General features: G+C 38.3%; 1 protein-coding gene across 2 annotated transcripts in view; it reads left to right on the top strand.

Moving 5' to 3' along the window:
* RPGR (retinitis pigmentosa GTPase regulator) overlaps window positions 1-18,302 on the top strand; it is a 57,568-nt gene extending 39,266 nt beyond the window's left edge. For both annotated transcript variants that reach the window (XM_035901775.1, XM_035901779.1), the window contains 4 exons: window positions 15,090-15,314; window positions 15,526-15,565; window positions 16,557-16,645; window positions 17,673-18,302. In XM_035901775.1, coding sequence (XP_035757668.1) covers window positions 15,090-15,314; window positions 15,526-15,565; window positions 16,557-16,645; window positions 17,673-17,897 — 579 coding nt within the window. In that variant the 3' untranslated portion in view covers window positions 17,898-18,302. The remainder of the gene's footprint in view (window positions 1-15,089; window positions 15,315-15,525; window positions 15,566-16,556; window positions 16,646-17,672) is intronic.
* Window positions 18,303-18,527: the final 225 nt, after the last annotated feature.

Here is an 18,527-nt window from a genome sequence, read left to right on the forward strand (position 1 = left end):
CTGCTTTACCAAACATCTCTAAACAAAAAATTAAGTCCAAAAAGCATGTAGCAAATGGTTTACATAATTCAGAACAATTTTGGAACAATGTGCTACCTCATTATTTAACACTAAAGTAGCATAGATTATGGGAGATGCATTTTAAGCCTATTCAGGAAACTTTGGAACTATGGCAGATTGGTTTTTATTATGTAAAAAAATGTTTCAATGTAGTCAAAATATATTATTATGCATATACTTTAAGTGCCAATTTCTTGAAAAGGGCTGAAGAAAATGTTTAGATTTGGGAAGCTTTTATGAGGGAAGTCATGTAAATTGTTGATACAGTCATTTACACAATCATCTTTATCATGTATGACACAGATTTAAAAAATAATTGCTGAGGAGGCAAAATGTGTTTGCCTCGTAATTGAATTTTCATGTCATGCTGATGACATGAATTATACATTGTAACAGTGTAATCGTTGCCTTTGAATCAGAGTTCTTAAGGTAATGCATCAGTTTTAGTTGCAGGATAGCTTACTTGCTAATGTGCCTTATATGAAAGAACTGTCAGTACATCATCAAAGATATATATTTTTAAATTTTGATATCACTCTGTATTGGTTCTCCCTACTTCGCTTCTGTTCATATATTGGTAAGATGTTTGAGTACTCGGCATAAAATAAAGCAAGTTTAATGGAGCTAACAGAGTTAAATCCAGTTGGCGGCCGGTCACAAGCAGTGTTCCCCTGGGCTCAGTTCTGGGGCCAGTCTTGTTTCACATCTTTATCAATGACCTGGACAAGGGGATCGAGTGCACCCGCAGTAAGTTTGCAGACAACACCAAGTTGGGTGGGATTGTTGATCCCCTTGAGGGTAGGGAGGCTGTACAGAGGGACCTGGACAGGCTGGATCGATGGTCCAAGGCCAACTGTATGAGATTCAACAAGGCCAAGTGACAGATCCTGCACTTGGGTCACAACAACCCCATGCAACACTACAGTCTTGGGGAAGAGTGGCTGGAAAGATGCCAGGCCGAAAAGGACCTTGGGGTGCTGGTCGACAGCCGGCTGAATATAAGCCAGCAGTGTGCCCAGGTGGCCAGGAGGGCCAACAGCATCCTGGCTTGTATCAGGAATAGTGTGGCCAGCAGGAGTAGGGAGGTGATTGTCCCCCCTGTACTTGGCACTGGTGAGGCCGCATCTTAAATACTGTGTTCAGTTTGGGGCCCCTCAGTTCAAGAAGGACACTGAGGTGCTGGAGCGTGTCCAGAGAAGGGCAACAAAGCTGATGAGGGGTCTGGAGCACAAGTCTTAAGAGGAGTGGCTGAGGGAACTGGGGTTGTTTAGCCTGGAGAAGAGGAGGCTGAGGGGAGACCTTATCGCCCTCTACAGCTGCCTGAAGGGAGGGTGTAGCGACGTGGGGGTCACTCTCTTCTCCCAGGTAATGGGTGATAGGATGAGGGGAAATAGCCTCAAGTTGCGCCAGGGCAGGTTTCAATTGGATATTAGGAAAAATTTCTTTACTGAAAGAGTGGTCAAGCATTGGAAGAGGCTGCCCAGAGAGGTGGGGAAGTCACTGTCCCTGGAGGTGTTCAAAAAGGGTGTAGACGTGGCAGTTTGGGACATGGTTTAGTAGGCATGGTGGTGTTGCGTTGATGGTTGGACTTGATGATCTTGGAGGTCTTTTCCAACCTTAATAATTCTATGATTCCATGAAAGGACAAGTTGCCAAATTTACATGGGTCTGTAGATTGGAGGTAAATGGCAATATAAGCCTGGGTAAATGGTGGCCTGGGCTTTTTTGGAGGCCTTAAGGTTGACTTCTTATTTTGGTGTCAGCACACAATTATGTGCAAGAAGACAGATACAAATCTCAGAATCTGGTCTAGATTACATTAGAGTCAGAATGCATCTGTGTAGAGATAATTGTTGACATTTGGTGATTAGACATAATTAAGAATTTGAAAACACATACCTGTAAAACACTGTTTGCTTGTGTATACTGTGCAATAAACAAAAGATTCAGTATCTGCCTACAAAAGACCAAATTCTATTAGTCAGCTAAATGACAGGTTCTCAAGGAGGGGAATATACTTTGTTGCAGTGTGAAGTGTATACATTTTTTCAGCACCAGAGCCTAAGCTTCTCCTCATTGGAGGAGATTTGTGTTTTTTCCTCGTAAAAATCACATCTGTGATCTCCAAAAAGAGGATGATGTAATAAACCAAGAAGCCAGATGGAACAGTAGAGAAAATGGCATGAAAGTCTGAATTCTTTTTGGAAAGGACAAAATACGTTAATACTTCTGGAGTTTCCTTAAAATACACAAACAAATCTTGCAAATTATTTCTGTGACTTTGTAAGATACTGCATTACTGTTTCAACTATTAGTGGTCAAACTGACAATAGAAGGGGTAGGGACTTGTCATACAGCATTATTACTTAAATACTTTCGGTGGCCTAAGAAATATTTGTAAACATATCTCAGTACTGACATTCTCTAGAAAAATAGCCATTTAAACTTTATTTGAAAATGAGGACAGGAGAAGAAAGGAATCGTAATGAATAAATATTATTCGATAAAAATGTTAATAGAATGAATACTTATATTGAGAATATGAAACATGTTTAATGTTGTTTTGTAAGATACTGGCATTAAACTGTCTTTGACACAATGTCTCCAGAATTTATTTTCTAAAAAGGCTGTGGTAGATTAATAGTTTGCCAGTAGATTCTAGTCCAGTTTGATCCTTCGTACCTCAGTCACCCCTTTCATATACTGCATTTGAAGGTAAGATCACTTTCAGTCTCATGCCTTATGCCCTCAATATAACAAAAAATTAGTCCAGAGACTGTATTGTGAAACTTGTTTCAAGCTTTGGGATTTTCTGGAATACATTGCCTTGACATCAGCATGTGTAAGTCTTTGGAAAAGGGTAAGTATCCTTATATTCTGATAGAGTGGAATATTTTAACAGTTAAATGCATTTCCCAAGAAAACAGCTCTCTCCAACCACGGGGCCTTCGGTTATTTATCACTGAACTGCTGTGAAAATACTTGCTTTTGAAACTCAGTGGAGCTAAGCTGTGTTATTTTGTCTTTCTTAGGAAAGATTAGGATGTTACTGTGATTAGAGTAATATTGAAAAGTATTTTTATAGGCTTAAAGCTGTGTTTCTTGGATATGGCATCTACTTATTTGTGATTCTAAAATTCAGCTTTGGAAGAAAACTGTGCTGTGAAAGAAAAATCTCTTATTTCTTATGAAAAATGTTTGCTATAGAGTGGGGGGGAAAAGTGATCCCACTTTCAATTCCAGGTAGAAATGGCTCTTCATTTACTGTTTGGCTGTAGCTTTTAATCTAAATCCTTAGGCAAATGGGGACCATTTGTTGTTCCTTTCTTAACATGCGCTGATAGCGTAAGGCTTCCCAGGAGAGTAAAGGAAGCCAAGTTATGGGCATCTCCTCTTCTTTGTTTTGTCTGGATAAAAATTCATTGAATTGAGAACTGATTTTGTATTGTTCTGTGGATCATTCCTGTGGTAGGGGAAAAGCAGAGCATTACTCCAGCACTTCTAAGGGTTTTCCACAGAATCGTTACATAAATTGTACACTATGCCAATGTTTCTGGGCTTTGGGGGGACTTTGGAACTCCATTAGCATAACGAGTGGAATTTTATTTAGTTTGACTCATACTGGTTTATAAAGTTTGGTACTTGTGGGTTTGTGGAAATTCAGTATGTCCCTGGTATTTATTATGGGATACAAAAAAGATTTATGTGCAGTACTTAAGCAACATGGCAGAAGTACTCCTGAACTAGTTTTTAGTAGAGGAAAAAAAATCCTTCAATAGAGAGAGAAACAACAGACAACTGCTCAGCCCAAAGGTCTATCTAGTCCAATATCTTTTTTCTACCAGTGGCTACTGGTGAATGCCTGGCAAAAAAACCAATACCGCAAACATTTAGTGTTACTTCCCCTGTGTAATCGTTCAGTATACCGATTATATTGTGTATATTCAATAATCTGTGCTTTAGAAGATGTATCTGTTGTATTTAATAGCCATTTTTTCCCCCATTAATTTCTTTCAGTCAGTTTTTAACCCGTTTAGCATCCACTGCATGTTTTGGCAAACAATTCTTAGATGACTTTACATGTTGTTTGAAGAAGTAATTCCTTTTTTTCTCTTGAATCTGTCTTTTGGTACCTTCATTTGATGTCTCTGTATTCTTCTACTAGAAAAAAGAACATTTATTCCCTCTTCATGATTTATTCCCTCATGATTGTCACATGGAAAAACTGTTCAGCTATGTGGCTTAAATAAAAGCAAGGTTGAGGTGGTTTATTGATTTATTAGTAGCACTTTACCAGCAAGCCACCAACTACATGTGCAAGATCAAGAGCAGCAATACAGCAGGGAACAACACCATTAGACATCCGTGAAATGTTACAAGCACCTGCAAATTTCTAAGCACCTGATAATGTCAGAAGTTTTAATCCCCCTGCACACTCTCATACACGTGTTCACAGAATTACATATGTACATACTGTCTTTTATAGCAGGCGTGAATTACAAGCACATATCCCATTTTCAGGGGATGGGGTGCAAGTCTGCTTTTGGCGCACACCCCCTGTTAGAGATGAGGGTGTTCTAGATTACTTTTGAATATGCTGTAGCACAACTCTTCTCTTATGCCTGCCAAAACCCCCTGCCTTCAGCGGGGTTAAATTTTGCCATTATATCTGAAAATATCAAACTATTCAGATAATAGTTCTCTCTGCATAACTGATGCTGAGTGACAAAAAAGTCGTTCTCCAAACTACAGAAAATGTCTGGTTTTCATTCACTATTTCTTGTCCCGGTGTCTTACCTGGATAGGTACATGGTTATTCTTTAGAATGGGGCTTTTAGGAATAGTACAGAAAAGGACAATTTAGTTTTTGTTTCCATTGCTTGTATGTTTTTTTTTTCCCTATCTTTTCTTAGCTTTAGCTATCTTGCAAGATAAATTTTAGCTTACTTTCTCCAAAGATGGCACTACCTTCTAGAACGTACCTCTCAGAATAGCAAACAATCTTTTATTTTTATTAACTGAATTTGTGGTGTGAGTCTAGTCATTTGACAAAAGTATCATTAAATACTCTAAAATAAATGAGAGTGATTAAAAGCAGAGCATCTTTTTTAATGCAAACTGAGTTGTTTCTTAGTGCATACAGACTGGATTTATAAACTGGTGTACTCACCTGACCTGTGTATTGTCTTTAATTTTATAATGAGTATTGTGGGAAGCAGAACCAAGCTTGGAAATAACGGGATCTTTGGACAAAAGAATGTTGTCATATCTGTAAAAAAGGCAAGAAAGGACAATGTGAATGTAAAAGGGCAAATTCTCAACTAGTTTCTAAATGTACAATTCAAATAAACGGCAGTATTTAGTACGGTGGCATTCTATGAACGACTGAGCAAATATTTTGCTTGCACAAACACCAAACCTATAATTTTGTCCTCAGTTAAGTTCTGAGAATGTTTGTGATCTGCAGTCAGTCACTGAGTTGTAGTATTTTTGTACACGTATTCATATGTTGTAATGGAGAAAAGGAGAGGTTTGCTTTTTCATACTGAAAGGATTTTGGAGAGATAGCTTTGGCGTCAGAAAATTGCACTGCTGAGAGCTACAGAGGCTTTATTTTTCTATTGCAGAAAGAAAAAGCAAGTACACTTAATCGCTGTCTTTTTAAAGGATTTGTGATAGTGCCTATTGCTTCTTTCCTTGGCAACCTCATGCTGTAATAATTTAAACAAATATTAATACTGTTATCTCAAAAACCCATAGTTAGTTATGAAAATATTTATTGTGAGGGCCCTGAAATGTCAAGTGTAAAGTTATTTACTGTTATGGCTTCCATAAATCTCCCAGCATTGAAAAATCACGGCACGACTCTGCTTTTTCTGCCTGAGGTGGGTTGCAGGGCAGTCTGCTGGAATGTCCCCGGTTCAGTATTACGGATTTAGAGCTTTATAGTTTCTCATGTGTATCTCACCTTTCACACAGAGTTGCATTTGTGGTTTGAGTGAAATATAAAGTATTTGTGGTTTCATACTGAGAATGTGAGAGCACGCTAAACAAAAGTCGCTCTAAGCGAATTTTATATTAAACAAAGCCTTTATCTGCACCTATACCTGTAAGGATATAGCTCACAGCAGTATTGAAGAGTCCTTTTTCCCCAGTCCCTGTGTACCAATGATAATATGAGAGTACGAGAGACTGTGCCATTCAACTGGAAACTCAGCAATAATCTCCAATCTACTATGAATTTGGGGTTGTGAGCCACCCTGGCAGAGGCTGGTTTTCTTACAGGAAGTTTAAAATACTTACTTTCATTATATCCAGCATCTCGCCAAGGCACAGAATGACCCTCAGGATTAGAGACACAGCAGCAGAACTGCTGCAAGATTGAAGCTGTTTCACTAGGTGCTGCATTGTCATCTCTGAGGAGAAAAAGAACAAAGCAAACTTGAATGTGTCCTGTATCAAGAGCACAGAAAGAAGTTAAGCTGTGTTTTAAGGCTGGCCTTCCAATAGCTGGGGTAGAACATTCATGAGGACCAGCATGATGTGGAGAACAGTTGCGCGGGGAAGCTGGTGGGACTGGTGTTACTCATTTGGGTGCGCCTTGAAAAATCTACCCATGCAAGAGAAGAATGGGTTTAAAGATTGTTGGTGGCTGTACAGAAATTGCCACATTTACATCAGATGATGGATCTCCCCTGACAGACCCACTCTTGCAGGCTGTGGAGATTTTAGCAGTGACTCGTGGGGCATCCTTTTCAGGAATGCATGGAGAACAGAGAATCTTGAAGAACCTTCCTGCCTGTGGTGGTGTTATTGGTGAGAATTTGCCTTTGTCCATATTTTTATCTAAGCACTGAATAATAACCAGCATGATAAAGGCAAGTTTTCAACAAAAAGCACAGGATTTTGGAGAGGTGTGCAGTACTCTAAGCTATGTGGCACCGTAAAAGCAGAAAGTAGTGACTGTCCTCATTCACTTGCAGATAGGTGGAAGCTGCATGACAGGCTCCAGACACTAAAACTTTCTTCTATAAGAATTTGGAAAAAATGCATAAACTGCATCCAAGTGTGGGCTAATATTCCCAAGTTAGTTTTTCTCTGTGTCTGCTAGCATTAAGAATTCATTTTGTATGCAGCATAATATCTTCCAGAAACACACTGAGGTTTTGAGATAACTTCAACATCTTCTGACCTGGAGTCACTCATTAAATTTTGTCTGTTTTGCTTAAGTACCCAGGAGTTATTTTAGTGTGCTATTTCCAAGTGACTGAATATTAAAGGGTATTTATGTTACTACGTAAAATAGCTCATAAGAAATGATACTTGATGTAAATAGTCTCCATCTTGTTTTGTGATTCTTCACAAAATACCTTAAAAATTCTTTCTAGTTCTATAGAGGTTTTTTTTTTTCCTTTTCACCTTGGAAATTGGTATTACTTATTTGTTTTCCAAAGGAAGCAATCTTTTTTAAGAAGATAACAGTTTTGTATATGAAAGCTGTAGTACATCTGAGCTATTTCAGATGTTGAGTTATCTTAGGAAATAAATTAAAAAAATTTTGTTCCGAAATTCTGGAGAAAGAGAATCCTTTAGATAACTCTATTGAAATTGGTTTTGTAGTGAATAGGAAAAATCTAAATCAAACCTGAAAGTACAAAACTGTCTTTTTTGGAATATAGTTTTACATTAAAATTTTATACATTGTTAAGTAGTTATTTATACTCAAACAAGAATGGAGAGAGATCTGTTTCTTCAAGTACACCTACAGCAGCAAGGTGTCAAGCCACAGAATAGTTACACCAAAGCCAATTGAAATCATCTTTAAAAATCAAACATCAAAATCAAAAATCCTTAATCAAAAAAGGACTGTTTACTACTGTGTAATAAATGTCAGTGTATGAATGACACCTGAAGTGTTGATTAATAAATGTAATCAGATTCATTCTCGTAATGCAAAGTATGTGTACTGCCAGCCTGTGAGAAAAGTGCACAGATCTAAACTCATAGGTCCTTGTGTTTGGCTTTTAGTAAATAAAATATATTGCATAGGAAAGTGCTGGCAGAAAGAGGCTTAGAAGCACAGCAATGAAAAATGAGGCTGCTCAATCAATTTCTAACTACATTACTTACAGCTCTGTATTCACTGTTTTATTCCAGTTTTCTCGGAGTGACACCATACTGTTGGAGGATGCAACTGTAGTATCACAAGTACCGTTGTGGTAATTAGTCCTCACCTAATCAGGATAATCAGTGTATTAGCATGTGGCCATCTACTACTTTGAAACATTTTCATCCATCATATTTACAAGAAGGCATAACTATCTTTAAAGTTCAATTTTTGCTTGACATGTAGCAATGGAAACTCCTGCCTGACATAAAAATGACTTCCAGTTGTTTTGCTGTCAGCACAGCGTGCCTGAAATTGTGAGTTCAGCATTGCGTTAGTATTCCAGGATACTTACACGACAGAAGCATTAAGGGGCTGTTATAAGTATCAGGTAATCCATGGCAAGTGCTCTTGACATAGCATTATACAATTAGGAAACCAATATAACCTGGTGGAAGTCTAGATGTTAATTTTTAGGCAAGGTATGGCGACAGACTTGGCTTTTAACTGAAAATTCTCTTAAGAATTCAGCTGAGCTCTTCTGTTTGTCTCTATGGTGGCATATAAGGAAAGTCTAGTTTTTCTCGTTGACTGCCTTGGAATTGAAAGAATAAGCTTTTAAATCTCTCATTTGACTACTCTCATTTGAGTACTTACATCTTTGAATTTGTCAGTCATCAAACTTTCTTTAGTAATCATTAAAGTGAAAGCTACTTCTCTAAGGTTTATAGTAGCTGAGGTAATAACTTTTCTATATTAATAGCTACCAAATGAAAGCCCAGTTGGAATTCCTGATGACAAATGGCTAGCACTGTGTGGATTTTAAGGTGCTTAGCTTTCGCTGTAACTGCTAAGTAAGAAACTACAAGGTATGTATCTTAGCTTTACTAAGAGTTTTGTCACGCAGTATTTCCAGTCACTTCACCTCAGATAACCTGACATCACAACAAGGTCAGTATCAACAATATGTGACATGCCTACCCATGCATATATCTCCAACCCACAAAATGTAAACGGAGCTATTTTTTTTTCTCTCATCTGCATGTAAAATCATGGTTAATATTGTTACTTTAAATGCTGTTTTAGAAAAATGTTAACACAGTGCATTTTCCCAGCATGGAGAATCCAGGGTTGACATTGATGCGCCCAAGTATTTTGGAGAGCAAAACGATGGCTAGTGGAGGATACGATTCCTCTACCTATTCCTCTTCAGTCCTGCATCAAAAAAGAAGGATGGTCTGTAGAAACATATTGTGTAGTTGTCTTCACCAGTGCTCTGCAAAGGGAGCATTGTTCAGTCCCATGTGACAGCACTGTGCCCGTTGACCAACCTCTTTAGACCTGATACCCAACTACTAAGAGACTGATACCCACCTACTAAGAGTCTTCTACTTCATAGTGAAACTCCTACTGGGTATGTATTCCATTCAGTTCTTAATATAGGCATGTAAGAGAGCCGTGGGATGCCTTTGGGCATCTAAAGGTAATGGGCTGGACAGGTAATGGGAGAAATCAGTACCTAAAGGGGGCCTATAGGAAAGATGGGGAAAATCTTTTTAGTAGGGACAGCTGTGACAGGACAAGGGGTAATGGTTTTAAACTAAAACAGGGTAGGTTTAGACTGGATATAAGGAAGAAATTCTTTACAATGAGGGTGGTGAAACACTGGAACGGGTTGCCCAGAGAGGTGGTGGAGGCCGCATCCCTGGAAACATTCAAGGCCAGGTTGGATGGGGCTCTGAGCAACCTGATCTAGTTAGTGGTGTTCCTGCTCCCTGCAGGGGAGTTGGACTAGATGACTTCTAGGGGTCCCTTCCAACCCAAAACATTCTATAATTCTATGACTCTATGATTCTATGATATGAAATCTGTTCCTTAAATGATTAAAAACTCTGCTAAGCAATTGCTGTTTTATGGCTGCTTGGCAGACCAACGCCAAGGAAGAAGCATGTAGCTAACTACCTCAGTCTCAGCTCTCTTTAATAATCTTCTCTCTGGATTTTTTTAAGTGTTTCCAGGGCAACTAGAAACAGAAATATCTTTTCTGTAAACCAGAGCTTCCCAGAACTCTCCAAGTGGTACACATAGTAATTACAGCTTTCTCTTCATCACTGAGTTTTTAAAAGATCTGCAACTAAATTTGTCTCATCAGTGGTTTTGAGATTTTTTTCCCTAGAAGCATAAAATGCTGGTGGCAAACATTAAATATTTTGACTTTTTGAGAAGGCTTGGAAAGATACCATAAGCCTTCCTTTCTGAAATGCTAATTACCAACAGCCCATCTGCCAGAGCTCAGCTTCCATAAAGCATGCAGGGGGGATCCACAATGGAAGGGTGAAGGCAATGTAGAGAAACCTAGTTCACACCTGTCGCTTGAGCAAGGTCTACCATGAGACATGTCTCCAGCCTTCAGCGAGCCTGGCTCTCAGCCAGAGCATCACACCAGGTAAAAACTCTCCAAAACATGCCTGTAAGTGGGCAAGCAGAAGTGATGGTAATAAAACTGTGCTATCAGACTTATTATGCAAACCAGGTTATTTTAGAAGTTGAACAGATAACGTGGCAGCCAGAGACACCCGTGGCAAGCTGCAGATACAGTGAATGGAAACGTAGTCAGTCTGGGAAGCTGTTTGGGTTAACAACAGTAGGTGTCATCTTTGTGGTGAAATGAGTCTCTGTCGGCTCCACCATTTTTTTTGACGGGAGCATGGCTCAGTTGCCTAAACAAACACATCTGGTGTGATTTTAGGTGTTGTGGGGTATCCTATGTGGCAGTGCGTTGGGGTCCAGAATGATGCAGGTCTCCATTAAGCCCCATGTAAGGATGTCTCAGATTCCCAGGATGTCTGAGTGGCGCCTATCAAAGGAATTCCACCAAGGATCTTTGTTAACTACAATGGCAGCTTAGACTCTATCTCTTTTGTTGGCTCCTGCATTTAGATATTTTCATTTAGGCTAACAGGCAACATTGCCTTTATGACAGAATCCAAACCTGATACGCAAGTTCACTGTAGGCAGAACCTGTGGGTAGTACAGCAGAAGTTCATCCATTTTGCAGCTGCAGAAGAGCAGTGATTTTTGTAGGCCCAGGAGTTGTACATAAGTCTTGTGACTTCTATAAAGCCACTGTAGGATCTTGGTGTGCAGTTTCTGAAATGCTGTAACTATGTTGATGCAGATGATATCACACTGATTGTGCTCTGCTTTTTTATTCAGGTATGCTAAATATATGTCCACCCAATTCTGCTTACCACATGACAGGCAAATTCTAGAATGCTGACAATAATTTTGTACTTTGTTAGGATGTTGTTTTATTCTTGGAATAATGCTATTCTAAGTCCCGCTGATCAATGCTGGCTCTATAAAGAAGCAGAAAAACAGGTCTTTTAAAATGTTATTCTATGAAAACTTCCATTTGGAGCATTTAGTTCTGATGAGATTTTCACCAAATTAAAAAAAAAAAAAAAAGCATTCTTCCTATCTTTTTTAATTTGGCACTAGACTGTGCTTATAGCAAGTGTTTATAAACAGCAAGTTCTGCTTTTCTTGGTTACTTTCAGTAGATTTAGCAGCCTAATGAGAATTAAAGAGTGCTGTTCTTCATTAGACACCTTATTATCTGTGCAGGAGAAATGGTTTTGAAAGAAAATAAGCTTTGCATTTCTTAAATTTTGAATATTTAAATGAGGAGGAAAACAGTTGTCGGTGGATAGAAAGCTGGAGATCAAGTGTGCCTAGAGATGAGGCTAGAAGTATAGGTCATTTCTGAGATTGGATTTATGTAACTGAAAAAGTGAGGATTGGAAGAAGAGCTTTTTTCCTATCTGTTCGACTTTGGGACTGATTTTCATGTGACTATGTCATGATTCTTTACTATGCAATTAGGAGAAGTCCCTCCCTCAGAACTCAAATCCTAACTACTTTTATTGCCCCATATCCATATTGATATGGAACATCAAAAATTTGGTGGTTATCAGCAGATAACCACATGACAGCATCTCCGTATCAGCAGAGCTAGAGATACTTGCATGTGCTTATAAAGTGGGATAAACATTTTCAGTAGTTTGAAGCTGGATTAAACTCTTCTTTTACATTTAGCTGTCATTACCTATTTTGCTGTGTTTTGTAGATGCACGTTGCGTAGTGCATACACGCCCTACTAATCTTAAATTTCATGTGTGAAATGGCTAGGTTGAATCCCTTCCATAGGCCATAACTATGCTAAACATCTGCGAAGACTGTTTTAATTTTGAAGGAACCAAAAATAGAAAATTCTGGCTTTCTCACAGATGTCTAAGTATTTCCATGTCAATGTGATACTCCTCTGGAAGACTGAATGTCAGTATTTTATCCAGTGGAGGGGTTTCTTTTTACGTTTTTTTACAAAGACAGAATCCTGTGCATGTGTTATCTCTAAGCACTCCTGTACTGACTGTTGCAGTGTACCCATAGCGGTACCATTCAAGTCTACAGATACACTGTACGATGATTAATAACACCACTTCCAAAGGAGCTTAGATGAAAACATTTTCAGTTTTTATTGTGAGTTATTCCTCAGATATACTGCTATGTAGAAGCAACCTTTTCTCAGCTCCTGGAAAGCTGGAAGAATTACTAGGTTTTGCTTTCCATCGTAGATGCTGGAATATATTCTAGAAGAGCCACATTTGTAAAGAGTTTGTCATGTTTAGCTTCATAATCAATCTTCTCTTAGTAAAATAAAAAAAAAAGAACATTTCAGACAAAGATCGCACCCTTCCGAAACCAGCTGTCATTTTTCTCCTGCCTGTTTACCTGTTGGAAACACCAGGAGATGGGATTCTTACAGTGGCTGTGCTTGTTCTCAGAATGACTTCCCACTTTGCGGAGCCCCCCCAGGACATTCCAGGGGGATCACCACTGGGAATCTTTGTGTGCTGCTACTGGGAACCTGCACAATATTGTGCCAGGGCACATGACCAGGTGCACTTAGTTTTTCTTTTGATGGGAGTTGAAAGCAGATAGCCTTTTTCACTCTTTGCAGTGAAATTCAGTTACAGATCCAGACTGGAAAGGTGACTGGGAGAAGCCTCAGTTCAGGAAATACTGAAAGATACCTGTTAGGAGAAGATCTTTTCCCCAGTTGTGTGAGCTGAAGCGCTCATCTGTTATAAACCGCTGGTTGTTTGGATCACCGTTGTGCTATGCTGCAAAAGGGACTTTCTCCAATGGCACGTGGTGATTTCTGCTTTTATTTCATTCCCAACATTTCCAGAGCTGGAATGTGTAGCTGGCAATATAACGTACTACCAGGGCACCTCCAGGTTCCCAGGTGCTCTCTGTACTGTCAGCGCATGGTTAATGCGTAGCTTGAACTCCATGCTGGATTCATCTTTGCTGCTAGCTCATTTCAGAGCAGTTCTTGGAACATGGTGGGTGCTGCACAGACACCGGGCACTGTGGAGAACTCCCACTAACTGCTGCACGTGCTGGTGTGCACAGCTTTTCATCCTCCATTTAAAAATTTGGTCTTCAAAGCTGCGAAGGGCACCAGACAAACCTGTGGACAATGAGGCAAAAGACAACAAGGAAAGCGGGACAAGCTGAATGTCTGTGGTATCGTTGTGATTCTTAATTACCGGTGCGCTGTTGTGCTTAAAGCGGCAGAAAGCTTCTAAGTAATGTCCAAAAATACTTCACTACACAGTTAACTCACGTGGACGAGTACAGGCCAGGAAACAACTAAGCAGTTAAGCTTTTGCATACCTCTAACATTCCTGGCTAGGCAGCCTTGTGATCCAACCTCCAGAAATGTTAGCTAATGGCCTCCTTCTGACTAGCAAGTTACCTTCTGTTGAGCACGAAAACGGCCATTGTGGAGACAACAATCAAAAATTCAAAAAAGTAAGGAAAACATTGGCAAAAGATAGGAGACAGCATTTGGACCTGGGTATACAAAGGTGTTCAGAATAAGACCCATTCCTCTAAGACACTTTCAAAAGAGCACGCCGAATTTTCACCCCAGTTCCCATCATGGTTGTGGTGGAACAGAAGTGTTTTGTTGTTCAGGTTGCTTTAACAACATTTAAATGGTTCAATACCTTTCAATTTCAATCAATTGTAGAAAAGCATCAGAATGCAAACGTGTAATAGTACATCTGGGCACTCTGATGGAATGACAAGGATTCACTTGATTTGACATCAGAAGTCCATCTTGGACTTGGTTTAGGCCCTTATATTTCTGCAGTAGGAGGGAGAACGTTTCTGTTTAAAATACTGTATTTCATGCTGTTATAAATACATAAATGGCATAGTAATGGCAATCTGACTGAACAGAGCAATAAGGGTATAATTGGTTCCCATTTCTACACATTTTTACAAAAATAGCATTTGCACTTTTAAAAATTTATTTTATAATACTCCTGGCTATTTTATTTTACTATATTGAAATTTTATCCTAGGCTGAAACCAAATGATAGTGTCTATATTGAATCAGATGAATCAGAACATTATATCTGGTACTGCTTTATTAATTTTTGTGGGAAATAGATTTTAATGATTTTTTTAGTGTTGGAATTATTACTGCTTGTATTACTTATGGTATTACTTCTGCATATTTCAAACATTCAAAATAAGTATTTTGTTTCTGAAGAGAAGTTTGTTTTCATTGCTTTTCCATTAAGGAGCCATGTTAGCAAAACATAGAAGTCAGCTGCACTCCTAGTGTTCACTGGAGGTCTGGTTTTTTAACATTTATTCAAATTAGCAAACCTTGAATGAGGGCTCCTGTCTTTGTCCTTACTCTGTCTACCTGGAACATTTTCTTCTGAGTTTTCTTGTTCTTAGCCAGACTATGATGTATGATGAACTGGTGTAGGATGAGGACCATGGTATCATTGTGCAGCATGAGTTTCAAAATTATGTTTTGGCCATTTTGTCAAAGGAACAAAACTTGTCTGGGGATGAAGAGACAGATGATGATGAAGAAGAAGAAGAAGAAGAAGATGAAACAGAAGAAGAAGAAAAAGAAGAAGAAGGGGAAGAAGCAGGAGGAGGAGGGGAAGGAACAGAGAAAGAAGAGGAAGCAGAGGGAAGATATGACAAAGAGAAACACAGTAAAACACCTGAGGGAGAGAAAACCAGTGATAGCACAGTGGAAACTGTAGAGGTAAAAGCATTGACTCCTATTAAGTTACTGGTCTCTGAAATAATTTGGTTCTATAATTTACATTAGTTTGAATGTATGTGTGGCTATCTTGGAAAGGCAAAGTTGTTTGGGGTGGTTTTGGTAGAGGGAGGAACAAATATGCGAGTGTTAATAGTTAATTTTTTTTTAACAAGTTTGAACGTTGAAATTTCATTGTTTTGTCTCTCTATAGACAGAAGAGACTACTCAGAAAGAGACCATCATTCAGCAGGGTAAGAATACAGTTCCTAGGAACTGGACCATATGGACATTCTAAAAAAAAAAATAAAACATTTCAAAAGATAAAACAATCTTTATTATAAAAACATTGAACAATACAGTTATTGTTAGTAGTTGGTAAAGCAGTTCTTGAGAGGTGAATGTGGTAATTACTGAACACTGTTCAGAGATGCTGAAGATGTAAGTCTAGATGTTGCTCGTGGTTTTGATGGCAGTTTGAGTGAACTATATATTCCTTTAGAAAAGCTGGGAGCGTGAAGTTGGGTGCCCTATATGCAAGACAAGTCAAAAATACTTCTTTTATTTTAGAAATTCTAAAATAATCTATAATTGTTCTTTTGAAAGAAAATAATACGTGTGGTATTAAAAAAGACCACTGCCTTAATAATGAAGAAGCTTTGCTGTTTATTTTCAATAGTATAATGGAAATAGCTTGTCCAGAATAGCATGGATGCTTAAATATATTTCCATCGTCCAGTGATCTGGAAGTTCTGATACTAAGTTCTAAATTTGTATCATTCATACAGGGAGTATAGGAAAATTTAAACACAGGAACATCAACTCAGATGGAAAGTTCTTTCTTTCCCAGAATTGTTTCTATGGAATAAAATTCATGCTGAACTATAACTCCTGCCCTAGGAGCCAGCTTTTCCAAATTAGAATACACTTTCAAAATCAGTGTGCAAGACATTGTCTTCTGTCAGAAAGAGGAAACTACAAGTGTCAAATCAAAACATTTTATATAATGTCACTGCCCTAAGTGTTCTGTTCTTGAAAATCGAGCATCTAGAGAATCGTACAAGGGTGTTATATGGAGAGATTTTAAAAGTAAAAAAAAAGCATCCTTGTCAGGCTGGGCATCAAGTTGAACTGAATATTCTGATTGCTTTTTTTTAAGATCCCCATTTTATTTTGTGACTTTTTTTCTGCTCTTAATTTGCAAGAATGGGAAGGAAGTTAACATAAAGGTTTATATTATTGTAGAGAAAGAAAGCACTGACAATCACACTGTGAACAATTCTTCAGAGAGCACTGATGACCAAATAACTGGAGGAATGATTGGGAAAAAAAAGGTACGTGGCCTGATTTTTCCTTCTGCTTTTACTGACCAAGAAGGCAGTGGGCAGTTGCCAAGCTGAGGCAAACACCCCAATTTACCTGATCTCCATAAACAAACTGCTGAGCAACCTGTTCCTTCTGTTTAAGATTTGATTTTGTTTTGTGATAAAATAACCTCAAGTCATCCCAATAATTGTTCTGTGAAAATAAATAGTACTTCTGTCAGTAGAAATGAGATAAAGCCCATTATCACCTTTTCGCATATAGCATGCCCATAAAAGACAAGTTGTTAATCACATCAGATTTTGGTGAGGTGAAAACTTAGGACTCTTGTAAGACGTTATCTAAAAATTTTTCCACTGTATTTCTCTCTGAAAGCAGCAGCTGAGCTAGTTGACCTTGTATCTATTTCCAACATGCACTGATTTAAAGAGTGGGTTTACATAGATTTATATGCATGTTGAGGAGTACCTTATGTGGAATTTCTTACAGGTTTAGGATCCAAAGGCTTCTGCAGAGACTGCTGCCGTGCTTTCCTGTTGAACAAAGACCTTAAGCACCGATTAACCTCAAGCACATGTGTAGTCTCACTGACATAAAACCACATTGTCACTAACTTTAATGGGACTACACACGTTTATAATGAAGCATATTAAGCGCTCGCTGCTCTGGGGCTTTGCAGATCTGGGCCTGTATGTTTGGGCCTTGCCTCAGACTCTCGTTTGAAAGACACGCAGATAATTTCACACCACTTGCAGTACTTTGTACAAACTGTACAGTGTGTAATTTGACAAAATGCAATAGCTTTAACTTCTCTGATTCATTTGTGCTATTTTGACACATTTCAAATATTGCAGCAGAATGATTTTTATTAAAATTTTTAAAATAGGTTTTTTTGTTTTGAAAAATGGTTTATTTTACCAAGGAGAAATTTGCGACCTAAATTGAACTTGGTATATACAAAGGCTTTGTGGTTTTTTCAACCTTGAATTTCACAGCTAACTGTTTTGGGCGTATTATCGACCTGTTTTTTTTCTTCAGTTTTCCCTGTTCAAGCGAAAGCCACTGACAGGCCAGAAGAATGTATGTAGCGGAAAGGAGGATAGATCTGGAAAGCCATTACAGAGTGAACAAGAAAAAGAAAAGGAAGATTTATCTGGTGAAAACAGTAAAGATGAAAACCAGAATCATACATTGGAGAATCCCAGGGAAACTGTGACTAACCAGGACAGGAGGATGAGATCTTCTACTTGTATATTACTCTAACACTGTTATAGTACATAAGACTGTGACAGGCTTAAAGCACATAGTGCAATTTTTACTTGAAAGCGGTTACGATTCACTAGAGATGTTGATGGTTGCTTTTTTGATGGATTTGATTGCTGTGATTTTAAACATGCAGACCATTTTCTTGATATTTATTGGTAATTTTAATAGTTGCAATTGATATGCTTATCAGCATCTTGCTGGAGTTCTGTGGCCTTAACTGTTAGTGTTGTAAAACAAAATATATTTTTTTATGTGAAAAGTTGAATACAGGCATTTCATGGGTCTTGCTCAATAGTTTCAGTCTGTTTCAGTCTACGGAGTACCACTTTCAGTATGATACACTTGCAAAATTGTAATATTTGATGTAAGGTATTATTTGGTTTAACAAATTAGGTAAGAATATGGAAGTTCACATTTTGAAGAGGGTACTCAGTTACTTAGAAATACATATGCCTTTTTCTGTTTTGACTTAGAAAAATAGCAATAAAACTTTCAAGTTCACATGTAGGCCATTATTGAAGAAGTTACTTCAGTATGTGCCTGATTTCATATATGACAGTAGTTCTGTCGGAAACCATTTCTCTCGGAGAAACCTTTCATTTCTGAGCAATGCTGAACACCTTCACT

The sequence above is a fragment of the Egretta garzetta genome, unplaced genomic scaffold (assembly GCF_000687185.1).
Source record: "Egretta garzetta isolate BGI_Z169 unplaced genomic scaffold, ASM68718v1 scaffold70, whole genome shotgun sequence".
Taxonomy (NCBI): domain Eukaryota; kingdom Metazoa; phylum Chordata; class Aves; order Pelecaniformes; family Ardeidae; genus Egretta; species Egretta garzetta.